The sequence below is a fragment of the Purpureocillium takamizusanense genome, chromosome 5, assembly GCF_022605165.1.
Source record: "Purpureocillium takamizusanense chromosome 5, complete sequence".
NCBI classification, from domain to species: Eukaryota; Fungi; Ascomycota; class Sordariomycetes; order Hypocreales; family Ophiocordycipitaceae; genus Purpureocillium; species Purpureocillium takamizusanense.
Window position 1 is genome coordinate 1,877,420 of NC_063072.1, and position 27,644 is coordinate 1,905,063.

Here is a 27,644-nt window from a genome sequence, read left to right on the forward strand (position 1 = left end):
CGATCTCTGCCGGACTGAAGCCAATGAATGCTTGCAGGTCAACACTGGCTCCAGTCCCGGCATCACCTATCAAGAGTTTTATAAGCCCTCCCGTAGCGAGAATGGACGGTTTGGCATTTTAGAGAATATAGCCGGTGATCGGCGACGGTTGACCATTGCCTCTTGATGCAAAAAAGGAGAGGCAAATTGGGACGGCACGGCAATCAGACATTCAGCCTCGCAGGCTGACTGCCGTGCATCGGGGTCCCTCCCGCACCAGAGTGTTGCCCGCCCCCCATGTTGGCGGCATTGCAGAGCCCGTCACCAGTCAGTGTGATGAGGCCAACAACGCTCCATACCATGGGCGGGAACGCATCCAGGTTCCTGCAGCGGGTGATCCGGCGGGCGAGGGAGGCGCAAACCGAATCACCCGCCTTGGCTTGGTCGAGGCTGCATAGTATTAATGCGGAGCGGTCAATGGTGTCGATCACCGCAGGCATCGTTTGGCCGTCTCAGAACGATTCGCGAAGCGGCGACCGTGACAGCCTGTAGGTAGCATCACCGCCCTACAAAGTACGATGATTGGCATCCAATCCTTTGTCGACGAGCTGTTCGACACTTGTTGCGGAACCGCCATGTCTCACCGTGACCGTTGGTGAGCTGACGACGAGACGGGGGACATGGACAAAGAAACAAGAGACATACATCCAGGCCGACGTGGTAACGTTAGTATACCCGTTGCACCGACCGACCGTCTTCGCGGGCCGCCTCAGCACAGGTGTCGCTGTCCATTCGACTCCTGGACTCTGAGAGCAAAGCAGGCAGGCACCAGTACTGTCATCAGCTGACAGCGCCCATCATCTCTGTCGCCTTATCCATAGCGCACACACGGATCGCGTAACGTACAGACGCAGCAGGCCCAGCGTTGGAGCGACCTGGCGCCACACGCACCGCACAAAACCGTCTAGGGTCGGCCCGCCCTTGCCGCTCCCCCCCTGCCGCAGGGCCAGGGCGATCAACAAAATGCCCCGTGGCAGCGACCAAGAGCAACAGTGTTGTGTACTCCGCATGTACCGGGGAGAATCCGACCGCACGATGCAAAGAGAAAGGCTGAGCAGGGGTAACAATTCTTCCTTCTCCGCCTCATTAGCTAACCAGGCAAGGAGCGGCTACCCACGAGGGCGCTGATGACATCGTACGTGCCGCTGCCCCACAGCTAGAACCTCCGAAACCATCCTCTTGGGACGCCGTGGCATCTTCTCAAATCCCGGAGCTCAGGGTCTGCTCTTACTCGTGCTATGTACTACTACAAGACTTCTTTTGCTGCTGGGCCAAGAAGCCGTGAAACTCCGCGAGAGTGTCATGTCCGACTCGTTGGAAGAAGGCATGTGGTTCGTCCCCCGGAACCAACGACTCGAGCATCCTCCGCGCCGCCCAGCACTGCCCGTCGCTGTAGCGCTCGATACCACAGCCGGCCAGGTCGCCACATGCCCCCTGCCTGCTCTGGGCCAGGAACTTCCATACATCTTGCCATCGACGCAGCGCCCTCTCCAAGGCCGGCGCGCTCTCGGCTATGGTCGACATGACGTGTCCGGACACGATGGCGCAAGAGAGCCCTGGGTTCTGTCAGCGCGCGTGCGCTTACAACTGTAGACTCTGATTCAGGTAGCAACTCGTGCTTACCAGTTATGATCAGATACATGTTCGACATGGACACACGGCGCAGGGCGGCGACGTGCGAAACCTCGATGCTGTCTTGCATTAGGACGCGGATATAGTCGCTGACGGAGCGCAGGCTGTTCTGCGCGCTTGTTTCTTCTGGTTGGCAGTCTTTCCCCTCGGACGTCAAGAAAGATTCAGCATCCCACGCGGCTCCCGCGCCAGGCATATCCCCAGTCAGTTCGGATATGGTCACCAGCGGTGGCATGTGAAACATGATGCTTTGGTGCCAGTCGGCCATGGCTGTCCAATGGGCGATTCTGCACCGAGCGAGTTGAGCGATGGGTTTGTTTTTAAAAGAGATGGATGCGCTCCCGGGCCTGTCTGCTTACCGGATACAGCTTTGTTCTTGGACATGTTGTGCCCAGTCCGCGGCGGCAGTGGACTGCCTCATCGCGAACAAGCCGAGCCGTCGGACGGAGGCAACCAAGGCCGGCAGCCTCTGCGTTCGGATCCTCCGCCGGGTCGCTATATTATTGTCCATGAACTGTACATTGTTGAGCAGGATCGCTGCCTGCAGCGTCTCCAAGAGCTCGCCCGCGTGCACTAGTGACAATGAAGTCCCAGGGTAAGTGGACATGATATCCGCAAGCCGAAGAAAAATATACTCTTCAAACAGTCGCGCCATGGCCCACACGGAAAGGGCGTCATCTCGGGGTGGCGATCGCAGGGCCCCAGCAAGCGTCACGGCGAGCAGCAGCGTCGTTGCGGTGTGTGGCGAGCCGAACGAGGGGCGGTGGACGATAGGGACGTGATGGTGACTGAGGTGGAAGTAGGTCGCTGCGAAGCGGATGATGCTTTCGGGAGCGAGCACTTGCTTCGCGGTAGGTCTGTCGAACAAAGTGTGGTAACACGGATCGTAGGCGGCGAGAGACTGATGCAACTGGTGTAAATCATGGATGAGGGGCTCGGTCTTGTTTTGCAGTATTGCCAGTGCCTCTGGTCGGAATACGGGCGACGGCAGATCAGAGATCAAGTCTCCAGACGGGAACGGCACGTCGATCTCGTCCGTCTCAGGGTAACCCAGATCCATCATAAAACTGTCAAGACTGCGCAGGAACGCCTCCTCGGCAGAGCTGGTAGTCGCCATGTCGGGCAACGCAGCCGGGTCATCGTCCGCAAAGGACTCCAGCATGGTTGCGGCTTTCGGGTTCGTCAAACTGAGAAGGAACGTGGCACCGGATCTTGTCGTACCGCCGTCGGACTCCTCATCGCCAAGCTGAGACGACTTGTTGGAAGCGGTCTTGGCCGTGGATGCGTCTCTTCGCACCCGGGCATAACTGCACGTGAGACGGCGAACACAACACCGTCCGCATGGTTCCGCCTTGTCGCAGGTCACCTTGCTGCGGGCGCATTGCTCGCAGGATTTTGGTTTCCGTCCGCGTACTGGCTGAGGCAGCTGCGAATTGTCGTGTTTCCTGGGGCACTTGGTCCAGTGCTTGCGCAGGACGTCGCTTTTGGGCGCGCAAGTGTTAGATTCAGTCAAGGTGGCTCTTTGGAGCTGATGAGTGAGAGGTCGTTAGTCACCTGCGAGAGAATGTCTTCTCACAGCCATGGCATTCATAGCGTGAGACGCGATCGTCTGTGGAAGGTGGTAAGCGCTTGAAGCATCTGGCCGAGGACTTGGTCTATGGAGACTCACGAGTTGCTTTGTGGCGGGAGAGGTGGTTTTTCCGCGCGTAATGCTTGCCGCAAGCGGTGCAGCTGTAGGAACGATTCGCAGGCACCGGCATGATGCGTGCGGGCGCCAAACAGGGACGAGCCAGCCGCAGGCTGTTGCCCTTGCCTTGAGCCGGGAGGGAGCATGCATGGATGAGGTCGACGCGTGGTGGGTTTTCACCGAGCCATCCCGTGGTGTTTAGTGCGTGCTGGTGGGTATTTCCCGACGGCTGGCCATTATTGTGGAGTTACGTGCCGAATAAGAGCTACACCCGGACTGTGTAAGCTGTCCGGCACCGACACTTATAAGTCACGGCTCGAGCACCGCAAAGCCATGGCCCTGTCTTGTTCATGTGTCGAATCAAGCCCCAGGTATTCTAGCTTATTCTTCTACACCAGTCTGGCTCCCACGAAACAATCGACGACCAAAAGTTTTGGCAGGCAAACCTTCCGCCCACCGTCCATCGAGGAGTCCCCTAACCAGGTGTAAGCCACAAGTGAGTAGTAGACTCCGTCGGCCGTACCAACCATTTGGCAACACAGCTTCCAATACTTATGCAACTTGCAGTGAGAAATAGAGCTGCGCTTCTTGTGCAGAGCCGCACCCGGCCGCAACTTCACCGGCAACCCATGCTGCCCTTTGTTCGCTTGAGCCACACCCACCAAGCCGACGCCGATGTCTCCGATACCAGTCCCGGAACGATTTCAGGCCGGACAGCTCTGTCTGTGCCAAACACGGTCGAATACGCCCTGTATGTGTCCTGTTGCCCATCCCCACTGGACACTGTCCACAGCTGGCAGTCACTACTGTTCTCCGCTAACAGCGGCAGAACCACCTTGGATTCCCTCATCAACTGGGGTCGACAGTCTTCGCTGTGGCCTCTGACGTTCGCGCTCGCCTGCTGCGGCGTAGAGATGATTCAACTTTCCATGCCGCGGTACGACCAAGATAGGCTGGGCATCATCTTCCGGGCCTCTCCTCGGCAGGCCGACGTCATGATCGTCGCGGGCACCGTCACCAACAAGATGGCGCCGGCGCTGCGCCAGTTGTACGACCAGATCCCGGACCCGAAATGGGTCATCAGCATGGGCAGCTGTGCCAACGGCGGCGGCTACTACCACTATAGCTATTCCGTCGTCCGGGGAGTCGACCGCATTCTTCCGGTGGATGTCTACGTCCCAGGATGCCCTCCGACGGCAGAGGCGCTCATGTACGGCGTCTTTCAGCTTCAGGCGAAGATGCGGCGAACAAAAGTCACTCGAATGTGGTATCGGAGGTGAATGAGGCTTAGGGAAGTGATCACACTTTTGTGTTGGACGGCCGGTTGAACGGGCTTGCACTGTGACTTATACGGTCGATAAATGGAGAGAGGGTTTAGGTCAATTGGACGTTGCCGCTGTTGAGGAACGGACCCCTAGCTTATTAGTAGCGCCGCGGGTGGCAAAGTGGGTACCTACTAACAGCATGCCATGTCAGAGTGCCTCCAGTGCCTGACGAACCACATCACACCCAGCTAAGCTTGAGAACTTCACCGCACCTGCGCGCCGGACTCTGTGCTGTAGGCAACCTTGAACTCACGAACTCTTCGTATCCTCTACGCACAACCGTCGCCGCCACCAGACTCACACCATATACCCATCTGGAGTACCGTCCAGGGCCGCTTCAAGGGCTGGCATGCCGTTCTCGCACGCCGCACAAGACGCACACCCTCTCGTCCTCAGCAGCACCCGCCGCAACGCCCGCCACATCGCCGCCCTGCCCCCTCCCGCCGGTCCATGTCCGCAACGCCGTCCGTGGCCGCAGACGGAGACGCATCCGAAAATGCCAGCGCGGATGACTCCTCCGGCGTCGTCACGGTCGCCAAGGACGGGGATCTCGTCCTGGAGGTGACGTTTGAGACGTCTCCGGCGACCCTGAAGAAGAACCGACAGGCAGCAGCAGCAGGAGTTTCGACCGCCCCCAACGGCAGGCTCTCGTCGTCGGCCGCGGCCACCGCGCGACTCGGGCCCAGGCCGGCGGCGGCGGCGTCGACGACGACGATGAAGACGACGCTCAAGGTGGCGTACAGGGTGAGCTCCCGGGCGCTGAGCCGGCACTCGCGCTACTTTGAGAACCTCTTGTCGAACCACCAGTTCCGCGAGGCGCGGCTCGTCGCCGACGCGCACGCCAAGCTCTCCCTCGCGGGCATCAAGCCCGCCGAGGCAGCCGTCCGCGACCTGCCCGTCGTCGCCGTGGCGGATGACGACCAGGCCACCGAGGCGACGGGCCGGGAGCTCGCGTTCGAGGTCATGTTGAGCATCATCCACGGGCGGCCGGCGCGCAACAGCAACAACGCCAAGTCGCTCATGTCGTACGCCCTGACGCTGGCCATCATCGCCGACCGCTTCGACTGCGTCGCCCCCGTGGCCCGCGCGCTCAACCACGAGCTCAAGTTCAAGTGGCCCGTCACGAGCAACAGGCCGTTGGTCGACGACGCGACGGGCCACCCGACCCAGATCGAGCAGGTGTTGCGGCAAAAGGTCCTGGTCGCGTGGCTGCTGGGACAGGCGATGCGGCTGCTGCAGTCGTCGCGGGAGCTCATCATGAGGGGGTCGAGGCTCTGGAGCGCATTCCATGAGGCGGACCCGCGCTTGAGCGCCGCCTGGTGGAACTTGCCCGAGGGCCTGGAAGGTAGGTAATGCGCGCTCTCCTCCTCCTCCTCCTCCTCCTCCTCCTCCCGCCGTGGACGTGCCTCTCGTACGATGGCTGACGTGAACGCGTTGCAGATGAGCTGCAGTACAGGCGCGAGTGCATCCTCAACACCGTCTCGTCGGTTCAGCGCCACTTCCTCGACCTGTACTCGTCGCGGGACAGGCAGTGCAAGCTCGGCTACGACACCAGCGCCGCCTGCGACATCTTCCAGCTGGGGCAGCTCCACCGCTTCCTCAAGTCCAAGGAGCTCCTCTTCCTCGTCGACTACTCCCAGTCGTCGCTCGACGCCGTCCCCGACACGCCGCACCTCGACCTCGAGGAGCTCATCGCCACGCTGAGGCAGTGCCCCAACTACCAGGTCGACAAGCACCACGTCAACTGCGGGCCGCAGCTGCGCATCAAGGCCATCCTCGACTACATACGAACCATGCTCTCCGCCAATGTCGTCTCCATCTCCCACGCGGACTGGAAGAGGCGGCGCGCGCAGGTCTCTTGGAAAAGCCGCACGACGAAAATAAGCTCGACGGATGACGACAGTGGCACCACGTTTGCGTTCACTCGAGCTGTTGCTCATGACAAACGTCTGCGTTATGAAGGGGCGATGCATGCGGACCACATGGCGTTGAGCCTCTTCACGGCGGACGCGTGGGACTGGACACCAGAGGCCTGATGTTTCATGATACGACGCCAAATGTTTACAAGCAGCACTTCGTGCAGATATATTAGAGAGACGCAAATCCCACCCTACCGGTGATTGATGGCCCGGCAGGTCCTTCGTAAGACGCTAGATGCGGGGCAGGCCCTCTAGAGCCAACCGGGCGGGGGTATAGGGTCGAGAAAGGGGGTCTTCCATAGACACACAGACAGCATGTGTGGAATTAGAGCTGGTCAGAGGACGTTTGCCCCTCCTCAGACGCTTGCCGTCGTCGTCTTCTCCCGCAGGGCGCCCTTGGACTCGGCGACGCCAGCGGCGTCGCTTCCGCTGCGGCTCTCTGTGTCCGCAGAAGAGGAAGCGGCCTTGGCCTTCATCAGGGGCCAGTGGCCCTTGAGCTCACGGAAGCGCAGCGCGACGAACATGCAGATGACAAAGAGCCAGTACAGGTTGTACGAGATGACGGACCCGTACGTGGCCGAGTTTGTCCAGCCGAGAATGGCGTTGAAGATGCCCCAACCACCGTCGGTGGCACCGTCTGGCTGGCAGCACTGTCGGGCATGTCAGTAATGGGCACGGACTCGCATAATGGTTGGCGGTGAGGGAGGCACAGGGAAAGGAGAAGGGGAACAGTGGGAAAGGGGGCTGCAATGGTCGAGAACGTACGTTGACGTGCCACACGCTCTTGTCAATGTCGTAAGAGCCAGCGCCGTTGCCCGTCTCCGTGGCGTCGCCGCCGACGGCCTCGTTCCACTTCTGGGCCTCAAAGTGCCAGACGGAGCGGGAGAAGAGACCCGCGGAGACGAGGTAGAGCAAGCATGTGGAGGCGACGAGGAAGATCTGCAGCTTGGCCGTGGAGCCGCCCTTGTAGAGGAGCCAGCCGATGAAGCCGCCGACGAACAGGCCGACGACGACGGGCAGGGGCACGGCGTAGGCGGGGGCGGAGAAGGAGACGCCGGCGACGAAGACGACAGCCTCGATGCCCTCGCGCAGGACGGTGATGAAGGGCAGGGCGAACATGGCGTACTTTTCGAAGAAGCGCGCGAGCCAGCGGCGGCGGTTGCCACCCCTGAGGGGCGCCTCGAGGGAGCGGGCGAGCTTGACGCGCCACTTCTCCTGCATCTTGCCGATGCGCAGGAGGGCGACGCCCATGACGGTGATGATGAGCGAGGCGACGAGGCAGAAGGCGCCCTCGTAGTAGTGCTCGTTGGCCTCCCACGAGTTGCTGCCGACGGTGTAGAAGACGCCGATGAGGGCGGCGGCGATGATCATGCAGATGAGGAAGCCGGCACCGACGCCGAGCCAGATCTGTCGAGGGGGTCAACTGTTGTTCATTTTACCTTTGGTATATAATGGTGCGGCAGGTAGATGGGGTTCGATCCTCCCTCTCCTTTTGCCCTTTCTTCCCATCTTGACGACGAGACAAGGGGAAGTTGATGGAGGAATGCGTTCGTATCATCAAGGGGACATGATGAGGGGGCATGACGAGGCGTGTAAACTGATCTACTACTAGAAGGAACGTACCTGTCGCCGCAGCTTCTTGTAGATCTTGACATCGCGATTGGGTCCGTCGAGCGTCTGCTTAAGGAAGGCCAGCAGGACGGAGACGATGATGACCGTCTCAAGCGTCTCGCGAAAGACGATGAGGAAGACGGGGACGGAAAAGACGTCCTTGGCCATGATGACGGGCAGCAGGGCAGGGAAGAGGGATGCGCTGGGCGAGGAGAGGGAGGAGGAAGAGGAGGAGGGCGAAGAGGAGGATGTACTGAGCGCGGGCGTGTATGTGTGTATCTATCTCTCTGCGCGTCACAACCAAACCCCTCCGAGGAGAATGAGAAGGAAGCGGCAGCTCTGCTGCTTTAACGTGATGCTTGGACAAAGTTGTCCAGGTCCGTACACCAACTATGCAGATCGGCGGACAAGGAAGCGTCGGCCAGATCCTATAGACAGACAGCACCGAAAAAGACAAGAAGAGACAAACAGGCGGATGGTTGACAGAGAGACAGCATGCGGGCAAGTAGGTGACATGCCTGCCGGTGCCAAGCGACTCCCTGTCTGATTATCTAGTAACTCCAGTGCCTGGGCATCGGGAGATGGGATGGGCCATGGGAGGGGGGAGGGTCCAGGCGGGTGGGCGTGGGCGTGGGCGTGGATGTGGTGGTGGGTGTGGGTGCGCGGGCCCGCGGCGAGGACCGGGATCTTGATTATCTTAGTAGGGCATGTATTCCGCGGTAGAGGACGAGAGAAGGGGGGAGCGGCTTCGGATCAGATAAAAACAAATTCATGTAGAAAATTCTGGTTGCGCGCGTGGTGCGGCTGCTGGCCTGGCTGTTGGTCCCGTCGGTCCATGTGCATGGATCCAATGTGGAAGAGGAGGGGATCCGCTCCACGAGCCGGATTCATGGCATCGCATCCAGAGGCTCGCTCGCTTGTTGTGGTACGTAGCTCTGCTGGCTGGCCTGGCTGCATCGTCATGCCACCAACAACTTACCCTTGGCCCATGAGAAAAACCCACTACCATCGAAGCCCCCACACCATCCATGCGTGCGTGGACGATGATGATGATTATGATGGTGGTGGTGGAGTGAGAGGTGAATGGCAGGAAGCCTTGGAAGGCACCTGAAGTGTGCGCCCGCACTTTCTGTCATGGATGCTGCTGGGCTGTATGGCTTGGCTCACCGGCTGTCGCTGGCGTTGTGACGATGCCCAGATGGACGGGATGGAGATGGAGCATATGGAGGCTCCAGCTGCCTGTGGACTGGGCGTTTGGTAATCCGCCAAGTGGAGCGGCAGTGGTGGTGGGTGGTGCGCTGCAGGGCCCCTGCCTCGATGGAAGCTAGTAGCTGCTGAGGAAGGTGCCCGGGCTCCACTGCGCGGGCAGCTGGCAGTATCCCTTGGCATGGGCGATGATGGATGAAATCACCCCACCTGTCGCCGCCAGCGGGGTCCTACTCTCAGCGACCCAGGCAGCGCAGTCAGGGCTAGTAGTTATCGTCAGATCAGAAATGCCAGCCGCCAGTTCCGTCCAGCCCAGCCCAGCAGCACAAGGCAGGTATCCCTTCAACCACCGGTCATGGGGAGGGGCCAGTCCAGCCAAGCCAAGCCCAGCCCAGTGCAGTGGGGGGCAGCCTGGGCAGGGGTGCGGCCCTGGTGATCGCCGCAATCAATCAGTCAATCAATCAATCACTTGTTGATGGCTTCTCCCCTCCATCTGCCTCCTTCCCAGCGTCGACGGGGGTCTTGGGGGGTTCCCAGTGGCCCCCTGCCCTGGGCTGCACTGCACTGCCCGATGCGGCATCGCGCTGGAAGCCCGCGCCAATCTGTGCTTGGCACAGGGACCCAGCTGGTGCCGTTAGCGCGGCAAGCCACCGGCATCTTTGCGCCGACAGGATGGAGCGAGCGACTTCCATCATTCACGCCGCCTCGGGTTGTCTTTTGCTCGGTCCCTCTGCGGGCGGCAGACTTTGTACACGCCGCGCGCTTTCTTTCTCTGTTCGTCAATCTCTTGCCCTCTGGCTTGCGCGCGGGGATCCATTTTCAGCTGCTGGGGCGGCAAGCGCAACACCTTCCAGCTTTGGCGACAGAGAGACAGAGAGAGGGAGGAGAGCCGACTGATTCATCAAGGTTTTTCTCTTCCCCTTGCTCCCATCCCCATTTCGCTTCCCACTGCGTTTTTCTGTCGTCACGCCCCGGCTGGCAACAGGGGGAGGGGAACCTCGGCCTATTTAGGATCTTGGCGTCGCGGCCAGCAACAGCAGCAGCAGCAATAGCATTGACCCGACTAGGGACCCAACAACACACCATGGAGAGTTGTAGTAACATCTACCAGTCAGTCATGTCGATGTCTGTCCAGTTCACATGCCCGACAAACAACAAACAACAAACGAAGGAACGACGGACGGGGGTGAGGGAAATCAGTCCACCGGAAAATGTCAGTCTGCAATGCCACCGCCGTCCGCTCTCCGCGGGCGGGGCTGGGGCGAGGCCGATCGCAAGGTTGCCAGCCGCCTCTGCTACTACTACTACTACTGCTACCACCAGGTACCGATAGCGGACCGATATAACGCACCAGCTGCAAAGTAACCGCACCGCTCAAGATTCTCGAACCCTTCCCGGACACGGTAATAACGGCGTCGGCGAACAGATGGTTCATGCACAAGTCGGCGAATGTGTCCGCTTTCGATGTTTTCGTTTACCCCTCGTGGCTCTCTCCCTTCCTATTGTGGGACGAAAGAAAGAAGCAGAACAAAAAACAGACAAAGTTCCGCCGGATATCGTTCGACTTCCATCCTCGGGTCACTTGCTTTTGTTTCTGTCGTTGCACCAAACCCCGGACCGCTCCACACGACGCCGCATGGAATCCACCCCAACACAACCCTCCACCTCCACCACCACGTTTTCTCTCATCAACAACCGGGCGGCCATCATGTGTGACCGCGGCCAGAGCCCGCCCGCACGTCCGTCCTTCCAGTGATCCATCCCATCCATCCGGGATCGCAAGGCCAGGCTCGTGTTGGAAAAAGTTTTCCAGTCCATGTCAAGCAAGGCCTGGTAGTTACGTGCCAACACAACATTCCCTCGCTTGGGCTCTCCCCACTCCCAACCTGACTTGACTTGACGCCTCTGTGTGTCCGGTTGTTGGCGCCATAGTTAGCCCCGCTATCCTTACTCGTCTCTCTCGTATGTGGCGCCAACTCGTCGGCTTATCAGATGGGCCTAGATGCTTTCGCGGTTGGGCCTTCAGCCTTTTTCGTTGGCAGTTTATCAATCAGCCCCAAGGGGGGGAAGAGGGTCGTCCACATGCGGCGGGTCGGGTCCATCCATGCATGGCGGCGCCATCTTTCCATGCCCATGTCCATGCCCTTCCCCCCTTCCCCTTGTTCGCTTTCTCCAGCTTGCAGGATATGCTGTACCTGTCCGTACGACAAAGATTTTGTCGTCAGGTGAGAAGACGAGCACATCGACAACGAGGGGACTCGCTCGCCTACTCATGCCTATCCCAGAGCCCCCTCAGGAACCCAATCATACATCATTCCTTCAACTACAGCTCCTAGCTCCCCCTGGCTCAGCTGGCTGCCACTTTCTTTCTTCACCCCCCTCCCCCAACCTCCCGTTGCTGCAAAGGTTCGTCCAGCCTGTCGGTCCCGCTTCTGCCCGCTCGCGCCCAAGCAAGTTGATATTGAGTCACTCGTGTAAATGATCAACGCTATGCGTGTGGGGGGGAATTAAGTCTCGAAACCAAAACTTGCCACTTTCCATAATCCCTATCCCTCGTTCGCGGACACATCCGTGCCAATTATCACCATAGCCGTTCGCCGGCTCAGGCCATACCGCCGGACCAACTCCCGGCCGTTTACGAGCCACGGTCCGCGATAATCGCGCAAAGGTAAAGCACATCGAGTTGATCTGCCCCCGGTACGGTGCGCCTGGTCTCGGATACAAAAAAAAAACTTGTGTTCGATTCGGACCAAAGCCCGCATCCCCGTCATCGTTGTCGAGGTCGGTGAGATCATCAAGGACAAAGGGCGCATCTCTTGACTTCCCCACGGCCACCCTCCTATTCCAAGAGACTCCCTCGGCCATCCAGCTGCTTGAAGTTGTCACCGTCAACGCACACATAGCAATGGCCGTCTTCACCAAAGTGGCAGCCTTGGCCGCTGTCGCGAGCGTTGCTGCCGCGGCCACGGTCAACTATGACTTCAACATCACATGGGTGACGGCCAACCCCGACGGTGCGTTCCCGCGACCCGTCGTCGGCGTCAACAACCAATGGCCCATCCCCAAGATCGAGGCCGACGTGGGCGACCGCATCGTCGTCAAGGTCAACAACCAGTTGGGGAACCAGACCACGTCGCTGCACTTTCACGGCCTTTACATGAACGGCACCAACCACATGGACGGGCCCGATGGCGTCACTCAGTGTGCCATTCCCCCAGGGCAGTCCATGACATACAACTTCACGGTGAGTGCTGGCATGACAATGCCAAACGTTCTTCAGGACGTGTGTGTCTGATGGAAGCAGATCAATCAACCCGGCACGTACTGGTACCACTCGCACACGCACGCCCAGTACCCAGACGGCCTTCGCGGCCCGCTCATCATCCACGACAAGGACTTTCCGTACAAGAAGGACGTCGACCATGAGGTGGTCCTGACCCTGTCGGACTGGTATCATGACCAGATGGCAGACCTCATCCCCATCTTCATGAGCAAGAACAACCCCACGGGCGCGGAGCCCGTCCCCAACTCCGCCCTCATGAACGAGACGCAGAACCTCAAGTTTGCCGTCGAGCCGGGCAAGACGTACCTCTTCCGCGTCATCAACATCGGCGCCTTTGCTGGCCAGTACCTGTGGTTCGAGGGCCACAAGATGACCATTGTCGAGGTCGACGGCGTGTACACGCAAAAGGCCGAGGCCGACAGCGTGTACATCTCGGCCGCCCAGCGCGTCAGCTTCCTCCTCACCACCAAGAACGACACGGGCGCCAACTTTCCCATTGTTGCCAGCATGGACACGGTGAGCAGCCCTGATATATATATATATATATAAACACATATATATCGCGCCCCCCAAGGACCCCCCGCTGATGTGCAAGACAGACGCTATTCGACCAGCTCCCTCCCGAGCTCAACTACAACAGCACCGGCTGGCTCGTCTACGACGACGCCAAGCCCAAGCCCGACGCGGCGCTCGTCGACGAGTTCGACCCCTTTGACGACATGACGCTGGTGCCGTACGACGAGATGCCGCTCCTCCCGGAGCCGGACCAGGTGGTGCAGCTCGACGTCATCATGGACAACCTCGGCGACGGCGCCAACTACGCCTTCTTCAACAACATCAGCTACAAGCCGCCCAAGGTGCCGTCGCTCTACAGCGTGCTCTCCGCCGGCGACATGGCCACCAACGCCGCCATCTACGGCGAGTTCACCCACCCCTTTGTTCTCAAGAAGGGCGAGATCGTACAGATTGTCGTCAACAACCTGGACACGGGCCGCCACCCCTTCCACCTCCACGGCCACGCCTTCCAGGCCATCCACCGCTCCGAGGAGGACGCCGGCACCTACGACGACCAGGGCGGCGACCAGAACCAGACGTTTGCCAAGGCCCCCATGCGCCGCGACACCCTTGTCATCTACCCGACGGGCAACATTGTACTGCGCTTCAAGGCGGACAATCCCGGTATGTTGGTTCTCCTCCCCCGTTGCGCTATATCACCTCTCTACATCCGTCTATGTCTCCATCCCTCCATCTACCCACTTAAAACACACACACACACACACACACACACGGGACCGTCACGATGCAAGCCGCTTACACGAGGAACTGCAGGCGTCTGGCTGTTCCACTGCCACATCGAGTGGCACGTCGTCTCAGGCCTCATGGCGACCTTTGTCGAGGCCCCCACCGAGCTGCAGAAGCAAATCACGATCCCCCAGGACCATCTGGACGTCTGCAAGGCCGCCGGCCAGCCCACCGCCGGCAACGCCGCCGGAAACACCGTCGACCTCCTTGATCTCCGCGGCCAGAACGCGCCCCCCGATCCATTGCCTGCTGGGTACGTTCATTACACACGCGCCCGCGCGCGTCTTGCCACTGTCACACTCTTCTCCCTGTCCCAGCGTCTTCTACACTACCCCTCATTGCCCATCTTCACTCCTTATCCTCTTGTTACCTCCAAGCTCAACGTAGCGCTGACCTGTTGCCCCGTCATCATCCAGCTTCACCACCCGTGGCATCGTCGCCCTCGTCTTCAGCTGCGTCGCCGGCATCCTCGGCGTCTGCGTCGTCGCCTGGTACGGCTTCGCCCAGCCCGCCGACGAGGTGCCCCCCGAGGTCGCCCGCCTCATGGACGACTCGCCGTCGGACCCTAACGGCCCCACCACCACCGCCGCCACCGATGGCGTTCACGCTCGCGCGGCGGGCGAAGACGATGCCCTCGTCACCGTGGCGTCCGGCAGCGCCCAGCACCACCGCGCGACGGCGACGTCTTGACAGACGTAGGGGGGAAACGGAATTGCGCTTGTGCATCCCCTGGGGTGCTCGTCGCCTGGCTGGGCGTTCATTCAAGGAGAGTGCAAAGTGTCATCGTCACGTCGTTGTCGTTCTTGTTCTTTTTCGCGGCATACAGCAGCAGCAGCAGAGAGAGGAAGAGATGAAGACGGGGGGGAACAAGTGTAGCGGGAAGAAGAAAAAAACACGCATGAGCCAGGGCTCAAAGCATTGTAGAGGCCGCACGCCCAGCATGTCAGTAATAAGTTAATCCGTTGTTGCTAAGTAGTAGTAGTATATCAATGATACCCCCCTCTCGGGAGCCTTTGCCATCTCTCCTCCATCACAAGGGCTCACCCGCAGAAATCAAGACCACGTCGCTACAGTAGTAGTAGTCGTCGTTAAAGTATCTTTTGCGTAGTATCTATACAAGCGACAGAGCTTCGAAATACGTCAGGCACATGAACCCGCTGATAGATTCCGATCACAGACAAGATCAAAATAAAAGACACCACACAAAAAATTCCTCGCCCGAAGGCGGACTCTTTCGATCCCACCGGGGCGTCCGTTCATCATCTGCGCTTGCCCTGTCCTGCTCGGCCCTGCCCTGCATTGCGCTGCACTGCATTAGGCGTGGGCCCCCCCTCGTCCTCGCGCACAAAGAAGATCGATGGGAGTATCATACACCGTCATCGTCCACGCCTCCCGCCTGGACATCCCCCCACCCCCCGGGTTCCCTCGAGGGGGGTAAGCCACCTTTTTGCGCCGAACCATGCACGCACATCACGTCCTGCCACCACTCACTCGGGGGTGGCGGACCCCTTCATTAAAAGTGTCGGGTGCCCTCTCCGGAAGAAAAAAGTCCGGGGTCGTCGCGGAGGGGAGGAGGCACCCGCTAAGTTTGGTAAAATAGATGGCCGTCGGCCGCCTGGCACGTCTTCCATCGCGGCACGTCGTCCGCCTTGATCGCAGAAAGTACTGCACGACACACAGCTGGCGCACATCCCCAAGGAAGGATCCAACGCACGCTGTCGCGGAAGCGGGGAACCGCTCGGGGCGTCGTGCCCTGTCCCCCGCAGTCGTATCGTGTTTACCCAGCCTTGACCTTCCTGGGGAGGCCCTTCGCCTTACGCGACTTGATGTCCACTTCCGCGAGTGACCTGCTCGCCTTGACGAGCTGCACGACGTTGATAAACTGCTTCATGGCCATGACGGGGAAGCTGAGTCCGGCGAGAGCCCAAGGGATGTTCGAGTCCATCTTGTTGGCCCGGGCAATCTCGAGAGCGGCCGCGCTGAAAGGATCGGGGAACAGCTGCCTCAAGAGCGACGCGTTGACCGGCACACCGGGCTGAATGAGGCCGCCGCTCGATTCCTCGACGCTCTTAATGAGGTGTGGCGACAGGAGGGGCGACGAGAAGGACAGTAGGTAGAGGGCGATGAAGAAGAGCTCATTGAGGGCGCAGAAGACGAATAAGACGTTCTAGAGGCGCAGGAATCATTAGTCCTCCGCAGTTTGTGGGATCTGGGTTGCAGGCCATGGTCACCCACCTTGTTCGAGTAGTACAGGTTCAGCAGTCGACTCTGGCTCTTGTCGATGTTCTTGTGGCTCGAGTCGGCGCCGCCCACAACGAGGGTGGCGTACATGTGCATGTAGTGGCTGGAGAAGTCGAGGGCGATGAGGCTCTGAAAAATGATGGCCCACCGCGGGAAGGCCGAGGACAGGAAGACGAGGAGGCAAGAGGTGGTGCAGCGGTCGGTGACCATGTCGAGCACGGCGCCGAAGCGGGTCGACTGTTCGAAGATGCGGGCCGCATAGCCGTCGAGCGCGTCCAGCAGGCACGAGATGCTGTACAGCAGAGAGCACGTCCGCGGGTGCAGCGGCATGTAGTAGAGGGAGGCGATGGCGAGGACGATTCGCCAGTAGCCTGCGGAGAGGGCCGCGACGTTAGCAAGGTAGGGGGCGGACTTGCGCGGACTTGGGGCGGGCCGGCGGGCAGGAGGATGCGGATGCTGGATGCGGCGGATGCGGCGGGATTCGACGTACCGATGACATTGGGCCAGAAGAGGAAGATGTTCTCCTTGGGCTCGGCGTCCGACTTATCCGACGCGTTGTGGGCGACGGCGGCGCTGCCATTCATGGGCGGCGACTGGCGCGTCCCCTCGTCTGACGATGATGAAGGCGTTTCGCGGGCCTTGGCGGCCGCCTTGCTGCTTCGAGTCTGCCGGGCTGGCATGGTCGCTGCGAAACCCTATCTATCCAGTCTCTCGTCAAATTTGTGTAGTATATTGTTCGCTTTCGCTGTCGATGCGCCGCAGGAGGGGGTGCCCGCGCGCGGGTCGTGGCGGGCGATGCAACGGCGGGAGGAGCGTAACCGAGCCAAGGGGGGATTTGTCGTCCCACGACGATGATGCACGAGCGCGTGCGCGCGCGGAAGCGAAGCCAAGGAAAGCTGCTGGCGGAGCTTGCGCGGCGATGCGAGCGCGAACGTGAGGGAAGCGGAGCTCGCGCCGACGAAAGCTGTGACGATGGAAGGATTCTGCGAAGGAGCGGCGGGACGCGAGAGTGAGCGTTTTCGACGGTTGAGGAAAATGGACGAAGGAAAAAGACCCGAGGCGATGATGATCAGGAGAAGCGTCGAGGCAATTTGGGCCAAGGTCTGCGGGTGGATTTTAGGTTTCTCCAGACAGCATGCATGGGAGGGCGGCCTGCTGCTAGAGGTGCTAAAGCTCCACCCGACGGGACGCTGCGGCCGGCCGGCTGGCCCGGCGATACCTGGTCAATGGCGTGTCTTGGTAAGGCAGCGAGGTACCTAGCCGACCAGCTCCAATGGCGCGGCTTGAGGCCGCTTATCGCGCCGGCCATGCCGTCCGGCCGGCTAGAGATTCGTGGGTAATGTTTGCGACCCCAAGACTGCCAGCTGACGTACCTACCTTGTGTGGGCAAGGTAAGGTAACCTACTAAAGGCACAGTACCTTACCTAGGTAGCTTCAAGCCTACAGGAGCTGCAGCTTGGGCCTGAGGTGGTGAGCGGCCCGCGGACGCGGTGCTGGGGCAGACGGGACCTGGGGGTAGCTTTGAGCGCGCTATGTGTTGTGATTGGCCGAGGTTTCCGCCCAGTGGTCCAGTTAGGTGGTCTTCTCCAGTGTGCTCTGGCGGGGCAGACAGCTTCCACGAGCCCGCTGACAACCCGACTGCTACCAACCTCGGCATGCTGCGTGTATGATGGCACGGTACTATAGCGGGCAGTACCTTAGGTAAGGGATGATGCCATGGAAAGTCAGCATGCGAGTGATCCGCCATGCCTGCGGGCGGCGACACAACCTTGGAACAGTAGAAGGATTGCCCTTGCCCTGATGCGAACGCAAGCAAAACGGAGTGACACAGCGCCCGCCGGGCCCCGACAAACACATGGCCCCGAGACGGGCCTCGGAGCCATGCTCCGATCAAGGGACCCTGCATACGCACGCCAGAACGCAAGTGAGGGGGTCGACACTTGGGTTGGTGGCCTCATCAAGCAACACACACCAAGGATGAAAATCGGCGGCTGAGGTCATTGAATGGCTGGACTGCAACAGAAAGCACAACGGGACCCAACGCGTGGGGTTGGACTGGATGCGTAAAGCCGGTGGCCCTTTCGATCAACGCTCTCCGGGGTTGCCAACAGCCAACGGTTCGCCATCCGGCTGGATGATCGGCTGCCCGCAGCGGCGAGAGGCCTGTTTATCCAACCCCTTACTAACCTCAGAGCGAGGACGACTCCTGAAATCTACAGTGTCGCAACTACCTACTGTATGTACAAAGTACAATCCATGCCCGTTGTGGCCTCCGGCCGGGGGGGATGATGGTTGCCGCAACGTCCTGAGAGGTTGAAGCATGCCCGCATCGCATGCCCACGTCGGGCAGCGCGCCGGAAGTTGCCGACATGCGGTCCCTCGTTTGTGTTTGTGCCTCAGGGGCCAGTCTACTACTAACTTGGTGAAGAGGAGGAGCATGGGTGGGAGGCGGTCATTGTGAGGATAGCAGCTACGTACGTACATATGTACGTGCATACATTAGTAGCTGGCTTTTGCCCACACACGGTGAAGTGGTCAGCTAGTAGGCCTGCGGGGCGCAGAAACGACTTACATGCAATGCAGCCTGCAGAGTGACTGTTGTTGCCACGTCCTTTCCTTATCCCAGCATGGAGGACGGCGCACCTGCAGTCCACTTTGCGACAAGACGTTAGTTAGGTGGTTAGCCAGGCATTACTAGGTACCTAGTAGTCGTCGGTCTCGAACGAGGAGCTGCCAGAGATGCCCGCCTGCCGTACCACCATCGCTACCTTATTTAGTAGTGGGTAAGGTAGGTACCACTGCGCCGAGTAACTTAGTAGCCGCCTCACTCACTCGGCCTCTGCTCCGTGTGCAACGTACACCATATCAGATCAGGCGCGAGTCCTCGGGCCATCCATCCCCTTATGCTTCCATGGCAGCTCTCGATGCAACCCCAACCTTTCCTGCCCATCGGAGATGATGCAGCCGTTACGTGCAGCGGGGAGACATTCCGCAGGGCGGGCAGCGTGGACAGGAGCCAAGCAAGACGCGATCATCAGCGCATCCCCGGTTCCATCCTTCTGGCTGCCAACCCAACCAAAAGCCTTCCGTCCTTCCATCCATCCAACACCACCAGAAGCGCCCGAGCGATACCCCGGATCCCAAGGATCCGCCTCTCAGGGCCGGGTGATCGTCAGACCGTGCATACTTGAAGACGTGCTGCTAGCCCCAACGGGACATCGTGCAGTAGTTGACCTGCGTTGCAGTAGTAGTAGTAGCAGCAGCAGCAGGACCAGGACCAGGCTTGCCAGGACGAGGCAGTTGGCAGCGCATCGCCCGGTGGGCACGACGCCACGACACGGATGCTTGGATGCTTGGGGAGAAAGCCACGGCAAATGAGGCAAGGTGGCGACCCAAGGGGACTTCAAGGGACAGCACTGCACCATGGCATCCTCTCCCGTATCTTAATGAACACTGGCAAGGCTGGGCCACCGGCACCGGTCAAGGTAGTTTGACGAGCGGCGTGGGTTGATCAGCGCAACGATACAGCCGCCTGGTCGAGAGCGGGACAGCTCAGCTCGCCCGTCGGCAGCTATGATGCCGCTGTCTCGCCATCAGGAGGGGGAGGGGGCCTTCTCGCCAGCACATTCGTCCATTGCATTGCCATCACGACCCAGTCGGCGCCATCCGGCGGATCATCTGGCCGTATCATTCTCCGTACAAGGCCTCTGCAACTCCTAACGTATTGTACAGAACCGTTGCGAGTATACGGGGTCTAAACCATCGAGCACCAGAGCAGAGCCTAGACAGGGATTGTCGTCAAAGGCGAGGCAGAGAGGCAGCGAGCCGCTCCGTCGTTGCATCGTCGCCCCCTTTTAACTCTCAGCGAATAGGCACCTCAGCCGCCACCATCCGGAGTCATTGCCTGACCACCCACCTTGTCGACGACAAGGGCTGGCCGCCGCGTCAGACGTCCACAACTTCGCGTCCCTGCTCGTCTGTTGCTCTCTCTTTCTGATCGAGGACAACGCAGACTCGATTGGCGGTTCCACAGCAGCCTCGCCCGCCGCCCGCGGAGCAGGGGAGGGACGCAGGATGGACGGCATGGGCAGGCAGGCAAGGCAGGCAGGGTACGGTAAGGTCCACACGGTTGGCCGTCCGCGGCATTGAGCCAGTCAGCAGGTTTGAGGCCCAGATGGATGATGGTGGATCGATGCTCTGGTGGCAGCTGTCTGTCTGTGCCCCCCTGCCCTGCGCGGCGGAGGTGGATCTCGGTGGCCATCACATCACAGTGCATCCGCGCCCCGGGGGGGGGGGGCACCACCCGATTGACAGCCTCGAGTCCTCCTCTGCTTTGGAGGTAACTACCGCTGCTACCCCGAGAGCTGAAAGTCGGATGGACACTTGAGACCTCACCTCGTTAACGAGCGGCTGGAGCAGGCACATGACAATGGAGCACTTACAGCGATGCAGACCAGAATTGAGGGAATGGGTCCAGTACACTTGCGATGTACAGAAGGTACTAGCTCAGGGCTTCGCCCCTAAGGTAATTACAGCTCAGCTTGGGGTTTGGGCAGGCCACCTCACCTGACCACGCACACCACCAGCGCAGCACTTGAGTTTCCAGTCCGGGCTCACCTCACCTCAGGGACTTGGTCCTTGACTTGATGCAGTACGTCCACTGCCTGATGAGGTACAGTGTGGCGCGCCACACGATGCGCCTCTCCCCCCACCCCACCATCAATCCATCCCCCTCCATCCTCCCCCTCCCTTCCCACGGTAGAGATCCCCAGCCAGCCTGGCCTGCTGCCCACCTAAACCGCCGCCGGCTTTTGCAGGGTCCTAGGCCCATCTCCCTCGCTTGTACTCCGTATGTGCCTCTCCTATCGCCTTATTAGCTGATGAGCGACTCGGTCGCGCTGCCGCTGCCGCTGCCACTTTGCTGCTGCTACCTACTTTAAGGTACCTTGACTACTGCCACTACTCCTGTAGGTGCCGCACCGATACGCACCACACCGCACCGCACCTCAAAAATTCTTCGCCCTTTGTCCCGCCGCCACAAAGTGGGCGCGTCTAACAAATCCTTCGACCAATTTTATCATCGAAACCCCGATTGCTTCTTCTCGCCCCTCTGTGGTTTGATGTGACCACTGCCTCTCATTTCGTCGCCCCCCCCCCTCACGCGCGTCCTCTGGCAAGCCGGCGCGGTGACCACCGGCTCATGCAGGCAGGCGACTTGCGCCCGACCCGGTGTTGCTGCTGATCCATCTCATCCTCATCTCACTACTACAACGACTACCACCACCGTCGCCAACTCCACATCAAACGTCGAGGGCTTGCTTCGACATTGCCGCCAGTTCCCCTCCAACCCGGGGCCCTTTCACCCCCCCTGTTACGTTGCCCTCCGATCCCTCCTGGATCGAGAAACTTCTCGGCCTTGGAGGAGCCGAAATCGACTCCGTCCCAACTCTCTGTTGACCAACAGCTCGAGACAGCTCACGCCAGTGGCACGCCTCCCTGGTGGCCGGCACTCTTCATTTAGGTCCGGTCTCGCCGTCTCATAATAGCGGCGCCTCCGTGCCACCTGCTGCCGCCCCCTCCCAACTGCTCTCTTATACACGTTTGGACGGCCGCCACGAGTCAGAGCGTCTGTGTGCCTTAAAACGTGTGAGACGCCGCCAGCGCACCTGTGGCTGAACGTGCCAGACTTCGAGTCATCTGTCGGTGCAAAGGCCGCAGCTCGTCTTTCTTCAGACGACGCGGCACCCGCGATCGTCTCCATCTTTTCATCACCGGCTTTGGGCAGATCCTCTCGGCACTTCCACCGCAATGGCTCCGCACCCGACGCTCAAGGCCACTTGCGCCTCGAGGGCCGAGACGGCCTCTCATCCTCTCACCTCGTACCTCTTCCGGTTGATGGAGCTCAAGGCCTCCAATCTTTGTCTGAGTGCCGACGTCACAACGGCACGCGAGCTGCTCTACTTTGCCGACAAGATTGGGCCGTCGATTGTGGTGTTCAAGACGCACCACGACATGGTATCGGGCTGGGACTTTCACCCCCAGACAGGCACGGGTGCCAAGCTCGCCTCCCTCGCCCGCAAACATGGCTTCCTCATCTTCGAAGACCGCAAGTTTGGCGACATTGGCAACACGGTCGAGATGCAGTACATTGGGGGCTCGGCCCGCATCATCGAGTGGGCCCACATCGTCAACGTCAACATGGTCCCCGGAAAGGCGTCGGTCGCCTCGCTCGCCAACGCCGCCACCCGGTGGTTCGAGCGGTACCCGTACGAGGTTAGGACTTCTGTCACCGTCGGTACGCCTACTGCCGAACAGTTCGAGGACGCCGATACGGGCTCAAGTCAAGAGGGAGAGGCAGACAGGAACGAGGGCAAGCAACGGGCCGACGACGGGCGCAAGGGCAGCATCGTCTCCGTCACCACGGTCACGCAGCAATACGAACCCGCCAACTCGCCGCGCCTGACCAAGAGCATGGCTGGCGGTGACGAGGTTCTCTTCGCCGGAATCGACGAGGCGCCCATGACCAGGGGGCTGCTGATCCTGGCGCAGATGTCGAGCCAGGGCAACTTCATGAACAAGGAGTACACGCAAGCCTGCGTTGAGGCCGCGAGAGAGCACAAGGACTTTGTCATGGGCTTCGTGTCGCAGGAGAGTCTCAACTCGGAACCCGAGGACCAGTTCATCCACATGACGCCCGGCTGCCAACTGCCGCCCGAGGACGAGGACCAGAACGGGACGGTGCAGGGCGACGGCAAGGGACAGCAGTACAACACGCCACAGAAGATCATCGGCGTGTGCGGCGCGGATATTGCCATTGTCGGACGAGGCATCCTGCGGGCTGGCGACCCCGAGGAGGAGGCCGAGCGGTATCGGTCAGCAGCCTGGAAGGCGTACACTGAGCGTGTGCGGTGAGTGGCGTTGGGTTATGTGGAATGTGAGGCGTACGGGCAGGTATTTGGATCGGATTGTGAAGGCCGAGGACTTGGTCTTGATCTTGGCCGGTGGTTGTGGAGGGAGGAGAGTCTATGGCAGTACGTGTATCCTGGGAGGAGCCCGACGTGAATAATCCATCAACCGTCTCTGGTAAAGACGAAGTGGGTGTTATGGCAGGGCAATACTGCGGTACTGTCGAGCTCTTCGTGTGTTTATACCGTTTAAGCCGTTCATGCCTCTTGCCGGGCCCGTACCGTGTCTACAAGCAGGTCGAATTCGGAGCGCACATGCGTGGAGGATTTACAAAGTGTATTACTTCGAATATCGCAATCAGTTTTCTCTTCGTTAACCATCGAGGATCACGGCTGGCAGAGCGGTTGCCGTCTCCTGTGGTCGGCAGCCTCGACAGTTCCCCCGTAGTAGCCGCCTGCGAGTCGTGACCCAAAGGCTGAGGAGCAACGAACTGGCGGGACGGCTGGAACGGCTGACATCCACACACACACACACCCGGGGTTAAATCGCCGCGGCACGGAGTTTAGTCCCACGTTTGACGACAGCCCAGCACTCAATCGTCATGCCAGGCGAGCCAAGCAGGAGCGTCGCCGGCCCCACCCCGGACCCTAATTCAGCCAGCTCCTTCCATGTCTTTCAAGCCTCAGCTGCAACAGCAGCATCGGCGGTGGCGGCAGGAGCAGCCGACGTCACCTTGCACATACATACTTCGTACTCGTACATAGCCTTGCAGCTCTCTCGACCTCGCTTGGTGAAAGAGGGTCCTTTCCATACTCCTTCTTCTTCTTCAGCTCAACGCGCAAACAGCGGCACCCAGCCACGGTAGCAGCGTCCCAAGTTGCCGCCATATCGACGTCGGACGCGCCGGGAGGAGTGTGGGCGCAACAGGCATGGGCAGTCAGCCAGGCGGTCCGGGCGCCGCAACGGACGGCCCCTCGGGAGAGGGCGACCACCACCCACCGTCTGAGCGAGGGCCACCAAGGAAGAGACGGCGCATCGTCATCTCGTGCGGCGAGTGTCACAGGCGCAAGCAAAAGGTTTTTTTTTTTTTTTTTTTCGTTCGTATCTTGTTGCCGCGGCTGCTGCTGCAAGCAAATGACAACAGCCATCCCGTTCTAACCAAATGTCGTCGCGCAGTGCGATCGCGAGCTGCCTTGCTCCAACTGCCGGTCCAGGAACCGGGAGTCGGCCTGCAGCTATGACCCTGGGGCACCCACAGCCCGGGACTATGAGATGCGCAAACCCTCACCGGGCCGCCATGATGACCGAGGCGACCGCAAAACGGACGAGCCGCTGTCGTCCATGGCCGCCACCTGGGGGTATGGCCAGACCGGCACCTCAACAATCGGCTTCCTCAAGAAGATTGAGATGGCCGACGCTGACTACGCCGATGGCCCCGTGGTGGTTCCCTCCTGGGGCTCCAAGCAGCATAGCTTCGCCATCCGGGAAAAGTACAAGGGCCTCATCAGGCAGCTGCCCGCGAGGACATACGTCGACAAGCTCATTCGTCTGTTTCTGCACGAGTTCAATTATCAGTACTCATACGTCGATCCGGGCATCTTCTTCAAGCAACTCGACGAGTGGCACAGCATCCCGTTCAACGTCCTCTCCAACGAGGGACCCGAGGCTCTCTCGCCAGACCTGAGAGCATTTCCGGCCGTGCTGTTTCAAATCATTGCCACGGCCCTGCTTCTGATATCCGAAGACGAGCCGTCGGAATTCCAGGGCCTCAAGTACGCAGGGACCATGACTTTCGAGGACCTGGCGTCAGAGTACAGCGACTCTGGTGCTGCGATTGTCAATCTCTTTGGCAAGAAGGGTCTATCACTCACGACCGTGCAAGCTGAGTTTTTGAGAGCTTCCTTTCTGAAATTTACCGCCAATGTCACAGAGTCGGTCAGTAAGCCACGTCATTTCTTGACGATATCTGCTGACGCAACCCCAGTGGCACACGATCGGAGTTGCGGTCAGGGACGCGCAAGAGCTTGGCATGCATCGCGACAGCCTAGACCCAAAGCCCAAGGATGACACCCCAGAGGCCATTCTAGAAAATCAGTGGCTTGTCCAAAGACGGCGCAAGATGTACATGATGTTGGTCATGTGGTTCGTCACCCCCTCCAACCGACGCTCACAGCCTTGGCCCCTGCGCTGACGACGGATAGGGATATCAATATGTGTGTCATGTTAGGCCGACCTGGGGCCGTGGATGCGAGACACGGCTTGCCGTCGGTCCCCATCGACGTACCGGCGTCGACTTTCCAGTCAAAAACGGCGCTGATACAGCGGAATAAGGACGATGACCCACCGACACCCCTAACGAGGGCGCTCTGGCTCCATGAGCTGGTGTTTCCGCTTCGAGACATTCTCGATCTCGAGCGGGAAGGGCCGTACCCGAGAGACTTTAGCAAAGTCGACAGGCTTCACCAGGTTATTATGGGCTTGAACGACAGGAAGCCGGCTGCCTTCCGGTTGGAAAACCCAGACACGAGATGGGACAATGATGTCGACACGCATTGGATTCAACCAACTCGGCTCTATGTGGCGCAGCTACACGAGTTCAGTCTCATGGCGTTGCATCGGCCCTACATTTTTCATCGGAAAGAGAGTCGCATCCAGGCACTTCGTGCCAGCCTGGACTTGCTGGAGCTGCAGCGGCAATTCTTCGAGAGCCTGCCTCCCAGAGCATGGAGGAGGTAAGCACGCGCATGTGCCCGCGCGCCCGCTGGGCCGCACAGACGAGTACTTGAGGCTGACACGAAGCAGCTTCCTGCTGTTCTTTGGAAGCTTTGACGCGATTGTCGTCATCGCGGCCATTTATATACTATTCCCGCACGACCACCCGGAGCTGCGGGAGAGCGCGACGCAGAAGGTGTACTGGGCGATTGAGCGATTCGCGGCGATGCAAGAGCGCAACCCCTTGGCCAAGTCGGCACAGGGAGTGCTACGAGCGATCCTGGCGAAGCTTACGAGGGCGGTGGGCGGGCAGGGGGCGGCGTCGACGACGACGGGTGGCAGCAGCTCACAGACGCCGGGCGCCACAAGCCTCGGACAAAGCAGCGCGACGTCGGTCAGCCCGCCGAGCAAACCGGCAGTGGAAACGGGTCGGGTCGCGGCCGGTGCGGGGCCACCGGTACAGGAGGTAGGGTACGATTCGACGGCGATGATGGCGGCAGCCGACTGGTCACTCCCGCCGATGGACAACCTCGCGGCGATTGCGCCCTTGTTTCCCACGTCGGACCTTATCTACCACGACCTCACGGGGATCCCGCAGCAGGGCATGGTGGCGGTGCCGCTGGCGGTGGAGGGCGGGGACGACGCGTCGCTGGGCACGGTCGTGTTGCCGTGGCAGTTCGAAGGCGACTTTGGCGAGGACACGGTATGGCAGATTCTCAACCAGTTTCAGTCGCAGGAGGCGTGAATCGATATGTATGTACGACGTACGTAAAGGAGAGCGGGCATGACGAAGCGGCCTGCGAGCCGGGACCATGGGCCATGGGGCGTGGTGCAATAAGGTGAAACCGTTGATGATTCAAGGGGGTGGGCGGGAAGAGGCGCGCGCTTGCCGGGATCCGCGTGATTGGACTGTGACAGACTAACTTACTTGGTACAGTATGTGCGTTGCGTTTGCTGCGTGCGTGCGTGCGTGGGAGCGAGCGGGCGCGCGCGCGTGCATCCACGGCCAGCCGGCCGCCCCAACTGGTTGCGTCGTGACACGACTCTGATTACAAGTGCGTGTGTGCGTGGGTTTTAGTGCCTTAGGTACTGTACCACTTTGTTTATTATTAGTTTGGCCGGGAGGGGGGAGGGGACAGCGCTCGCGCCTACGTACGTACGTACGTTCTACAGTCGTACATACTTTTCGTAGCTATGTAGGTAAATAGATACTGTAGTACGAAGCATGCTCATACAGGGAGGATCCGCGAAACAGGACAAGATTCATGAGCGCGCTGTGTGTGCCCACGAGGAGGAGGAGGAGCCGCCGTCGGGCGAGAGCAGACGCAGACGCAGACGCAGACGCAGAGCTGGCAGAGAAGCAGAATGCAGCACACAGTACATGCAATGCAGCACGGGGGAAAGTGCTAGAGGTAGATGCGTGCATACGTGCGTAGATACTCTACGTACAGCACTTTATTAGTACTTATTTGTAGGTAAGCAATACGTGAGCAGGAGCACCAAAGTTGACAAAAAAACTCGCGGCTCGTACGTAACATATCGGTAGCAAGAGCCTTTCCCTTAACCCCCCTCCCCTCCCCTTCCCCCCCGGGCGCTTCGCTTCGCTTCGCTATTAGTACTTCCATGCTTCAGCAGGACCAGCACCAGCATCGGGCTGGCACGAGCCACGCCCGGGACGCGCGCCCATTGCGGGCGGCGAGGCGAGGCGAGCGAGAAAAGCAACCATGACGCCGACCCGTGAATCACGTTATTTAAACATTTATGGCCGCCCGCGCGCACAG

General features: G+C 60.0%; 8 protein-coding genes across 8 annotated transcripts; 5 read left to right on the forward strand and 3 right to left on the reverse strand.

Annotated features, from left to right (window-relative positions):
- Positions 1-1,033: 1,033 nt before the first annotated feature.
- JDV02_006139 (uncharacterized protein) lies at positions 1,034-4,735 on the reverse strand. Its single transcript, XM_047987498.1, has 5 exons — positions 3,341-4,735; positions 3,226-3,280; positions 2,031-3,152; positions 1,663-1,958; positions 1,034-1,595 (listed from the first exon to the last, which is right to left on the reverse strand). The coding sequence occupies exons 1-5, from the start codon at positions 3,429-3,431 to the stop codon at positions 1,276-1,278; spliced, it is 1,884 nt and encodes a 627-aa protein (XP_047843483.1). The 5' UTR covers positions 3,432-4,735; the 3' UTR covers positions 1,034-1,275.
- On the forward strand, positions 3,768-4,638 carry JDV02_006140 (uncharacterized protein; the record flags this gene model as incomplete). Its single annotated transcript, XM_047987499.1, has 3 exons — positions 3,768-3,854; positions 3,926-4,109; positions 4,188-4,638. Coding segments are annotated over exons 1-3 (636 nt in total). The 5' UTR covers positions 3,768-3,853.
- Positions 4,736-4,883: 148 nt separating the features above from the next.
- Positions 4,884-6,991, forward strand: JDV02_006141 (uncharacterized protein). The gene is made up of 2 exons (XM_047987500.1): positions 4,884-6,028; positions 6,124-6,991. Exons 1-2 carry the CDS (start codon positions 5,134-5,136, stop codon positions 6,717-6,719), a joined length of 1,491 nt encoding a protein of 496 aa, XP_047843485.1. The 5' UTR covers positions 4,884-5,133; the 3' UTR covers positions 6,720-6,991.
- Positions 6,959-8,381, reverse strand: FTR1 (high-affinity iron permease; the record flags this gene model as incomplete). The annotated part of the gene is made up of 3 exons (XM_047987501.1): positions 6,959-7,252; positions 7,368-8,009; positions 8,226-8,381. The coding sequence occupies 3 exons, from the start codon at positions 8,379-8,381 to the stop codon at positions 6,959-6,961; spliced, it is 1,092 nt and encodes a 363-aa protein (XP_047843486.1).
- Positions 8,382-12,640: 4,259 nt separating this feature from the next.
- JDV02_006143 (uncharacterized protein) lies at positions 12,641-15,014 on the forward strand. Its single transcript, XM_047987502.1, has 4 exons — positions 12,641-13,218; positions 13,302-13,881; positions 14,032-14,257; positions 14,421-15,014. Exons 1-4 carry the CDS (start codon positions 12,883-12,885, stop codon positions 14,692-14,694), a joined length of 1,416 nt encoding a protein of 471 aa, XP_047843487.1. The 5' UTR covers positions 12,641-12,882; the 3' UTR covers positions 14,695-15,014.
- Positions 15,015-15,379: 365 nt separating this feature from the next.
- pis1 (CDP-diacylglycerol--inositol 3-phosphatidyltransferase) lies at positions 15,380-17,595 on the reverse strand. The gene is made up of 3 exons (XM_047987503.1): positions 16,736-17,595; positions 16,240-16,616; positions 15,380-16,171 (listed from the first exon to the last, which is right to left on the reverse strand). The coding sequence occupies exons 1-3, from the start codon at positions 16,923-16,925 to the stop codon at positions 15,782-15,784; spliced, it is 957 nt and encodes a 318-aa protein (XP_047843488.1). The 5' UTR covers positions 16,926-17,595; the 3' UTR covers positions 15,380-15,781.
- A 3,580-nt stretch (positions 17,596-21,175) lies between these two features.
- Positions 21,176-23,506, forward strand: URA3 (orotidine 5'-phosphate decarboxylase). Its single transcript, XM_047987504.1, has one exon. It carries the CDS (start codon positions 22,054-22,056, stop codon positions 23,155-23,157), a length of 1,104 nt encoding a protein of 367 aa, XP_047843489.1. The 5' UTR covers positions 21,176-22,053; the 3' UTR covers positions 23,158-23,506.
- A 365-nt stretch (positions 23,507-23,871) lies between these two features.
- JDV02_006146 (uncharacterized protein) lies at positions 23,872-26,999 on the forward strand. The gene is made up of 5 exons (XM_047987505.1): positions 23,872-24,227; positions 24,328-25,086; positions 25,136-25,293; positions 25,353-25,883; positions 25,954-26,999. The coding sequence occupies exons 1-5, from the start codon at positions 24,081-24,083 to the stop codon at positions 26,606-26,608; spliced, it is 2,250 nt and encodes a 749-aa protein (XP_047843490.1). The 5' UTR covers positions 23,872-24,080; the 3' UTR covers positions 26,609-26,999.
- Positions 27,000-27,644: the final 645 nt, after the last annotated feature.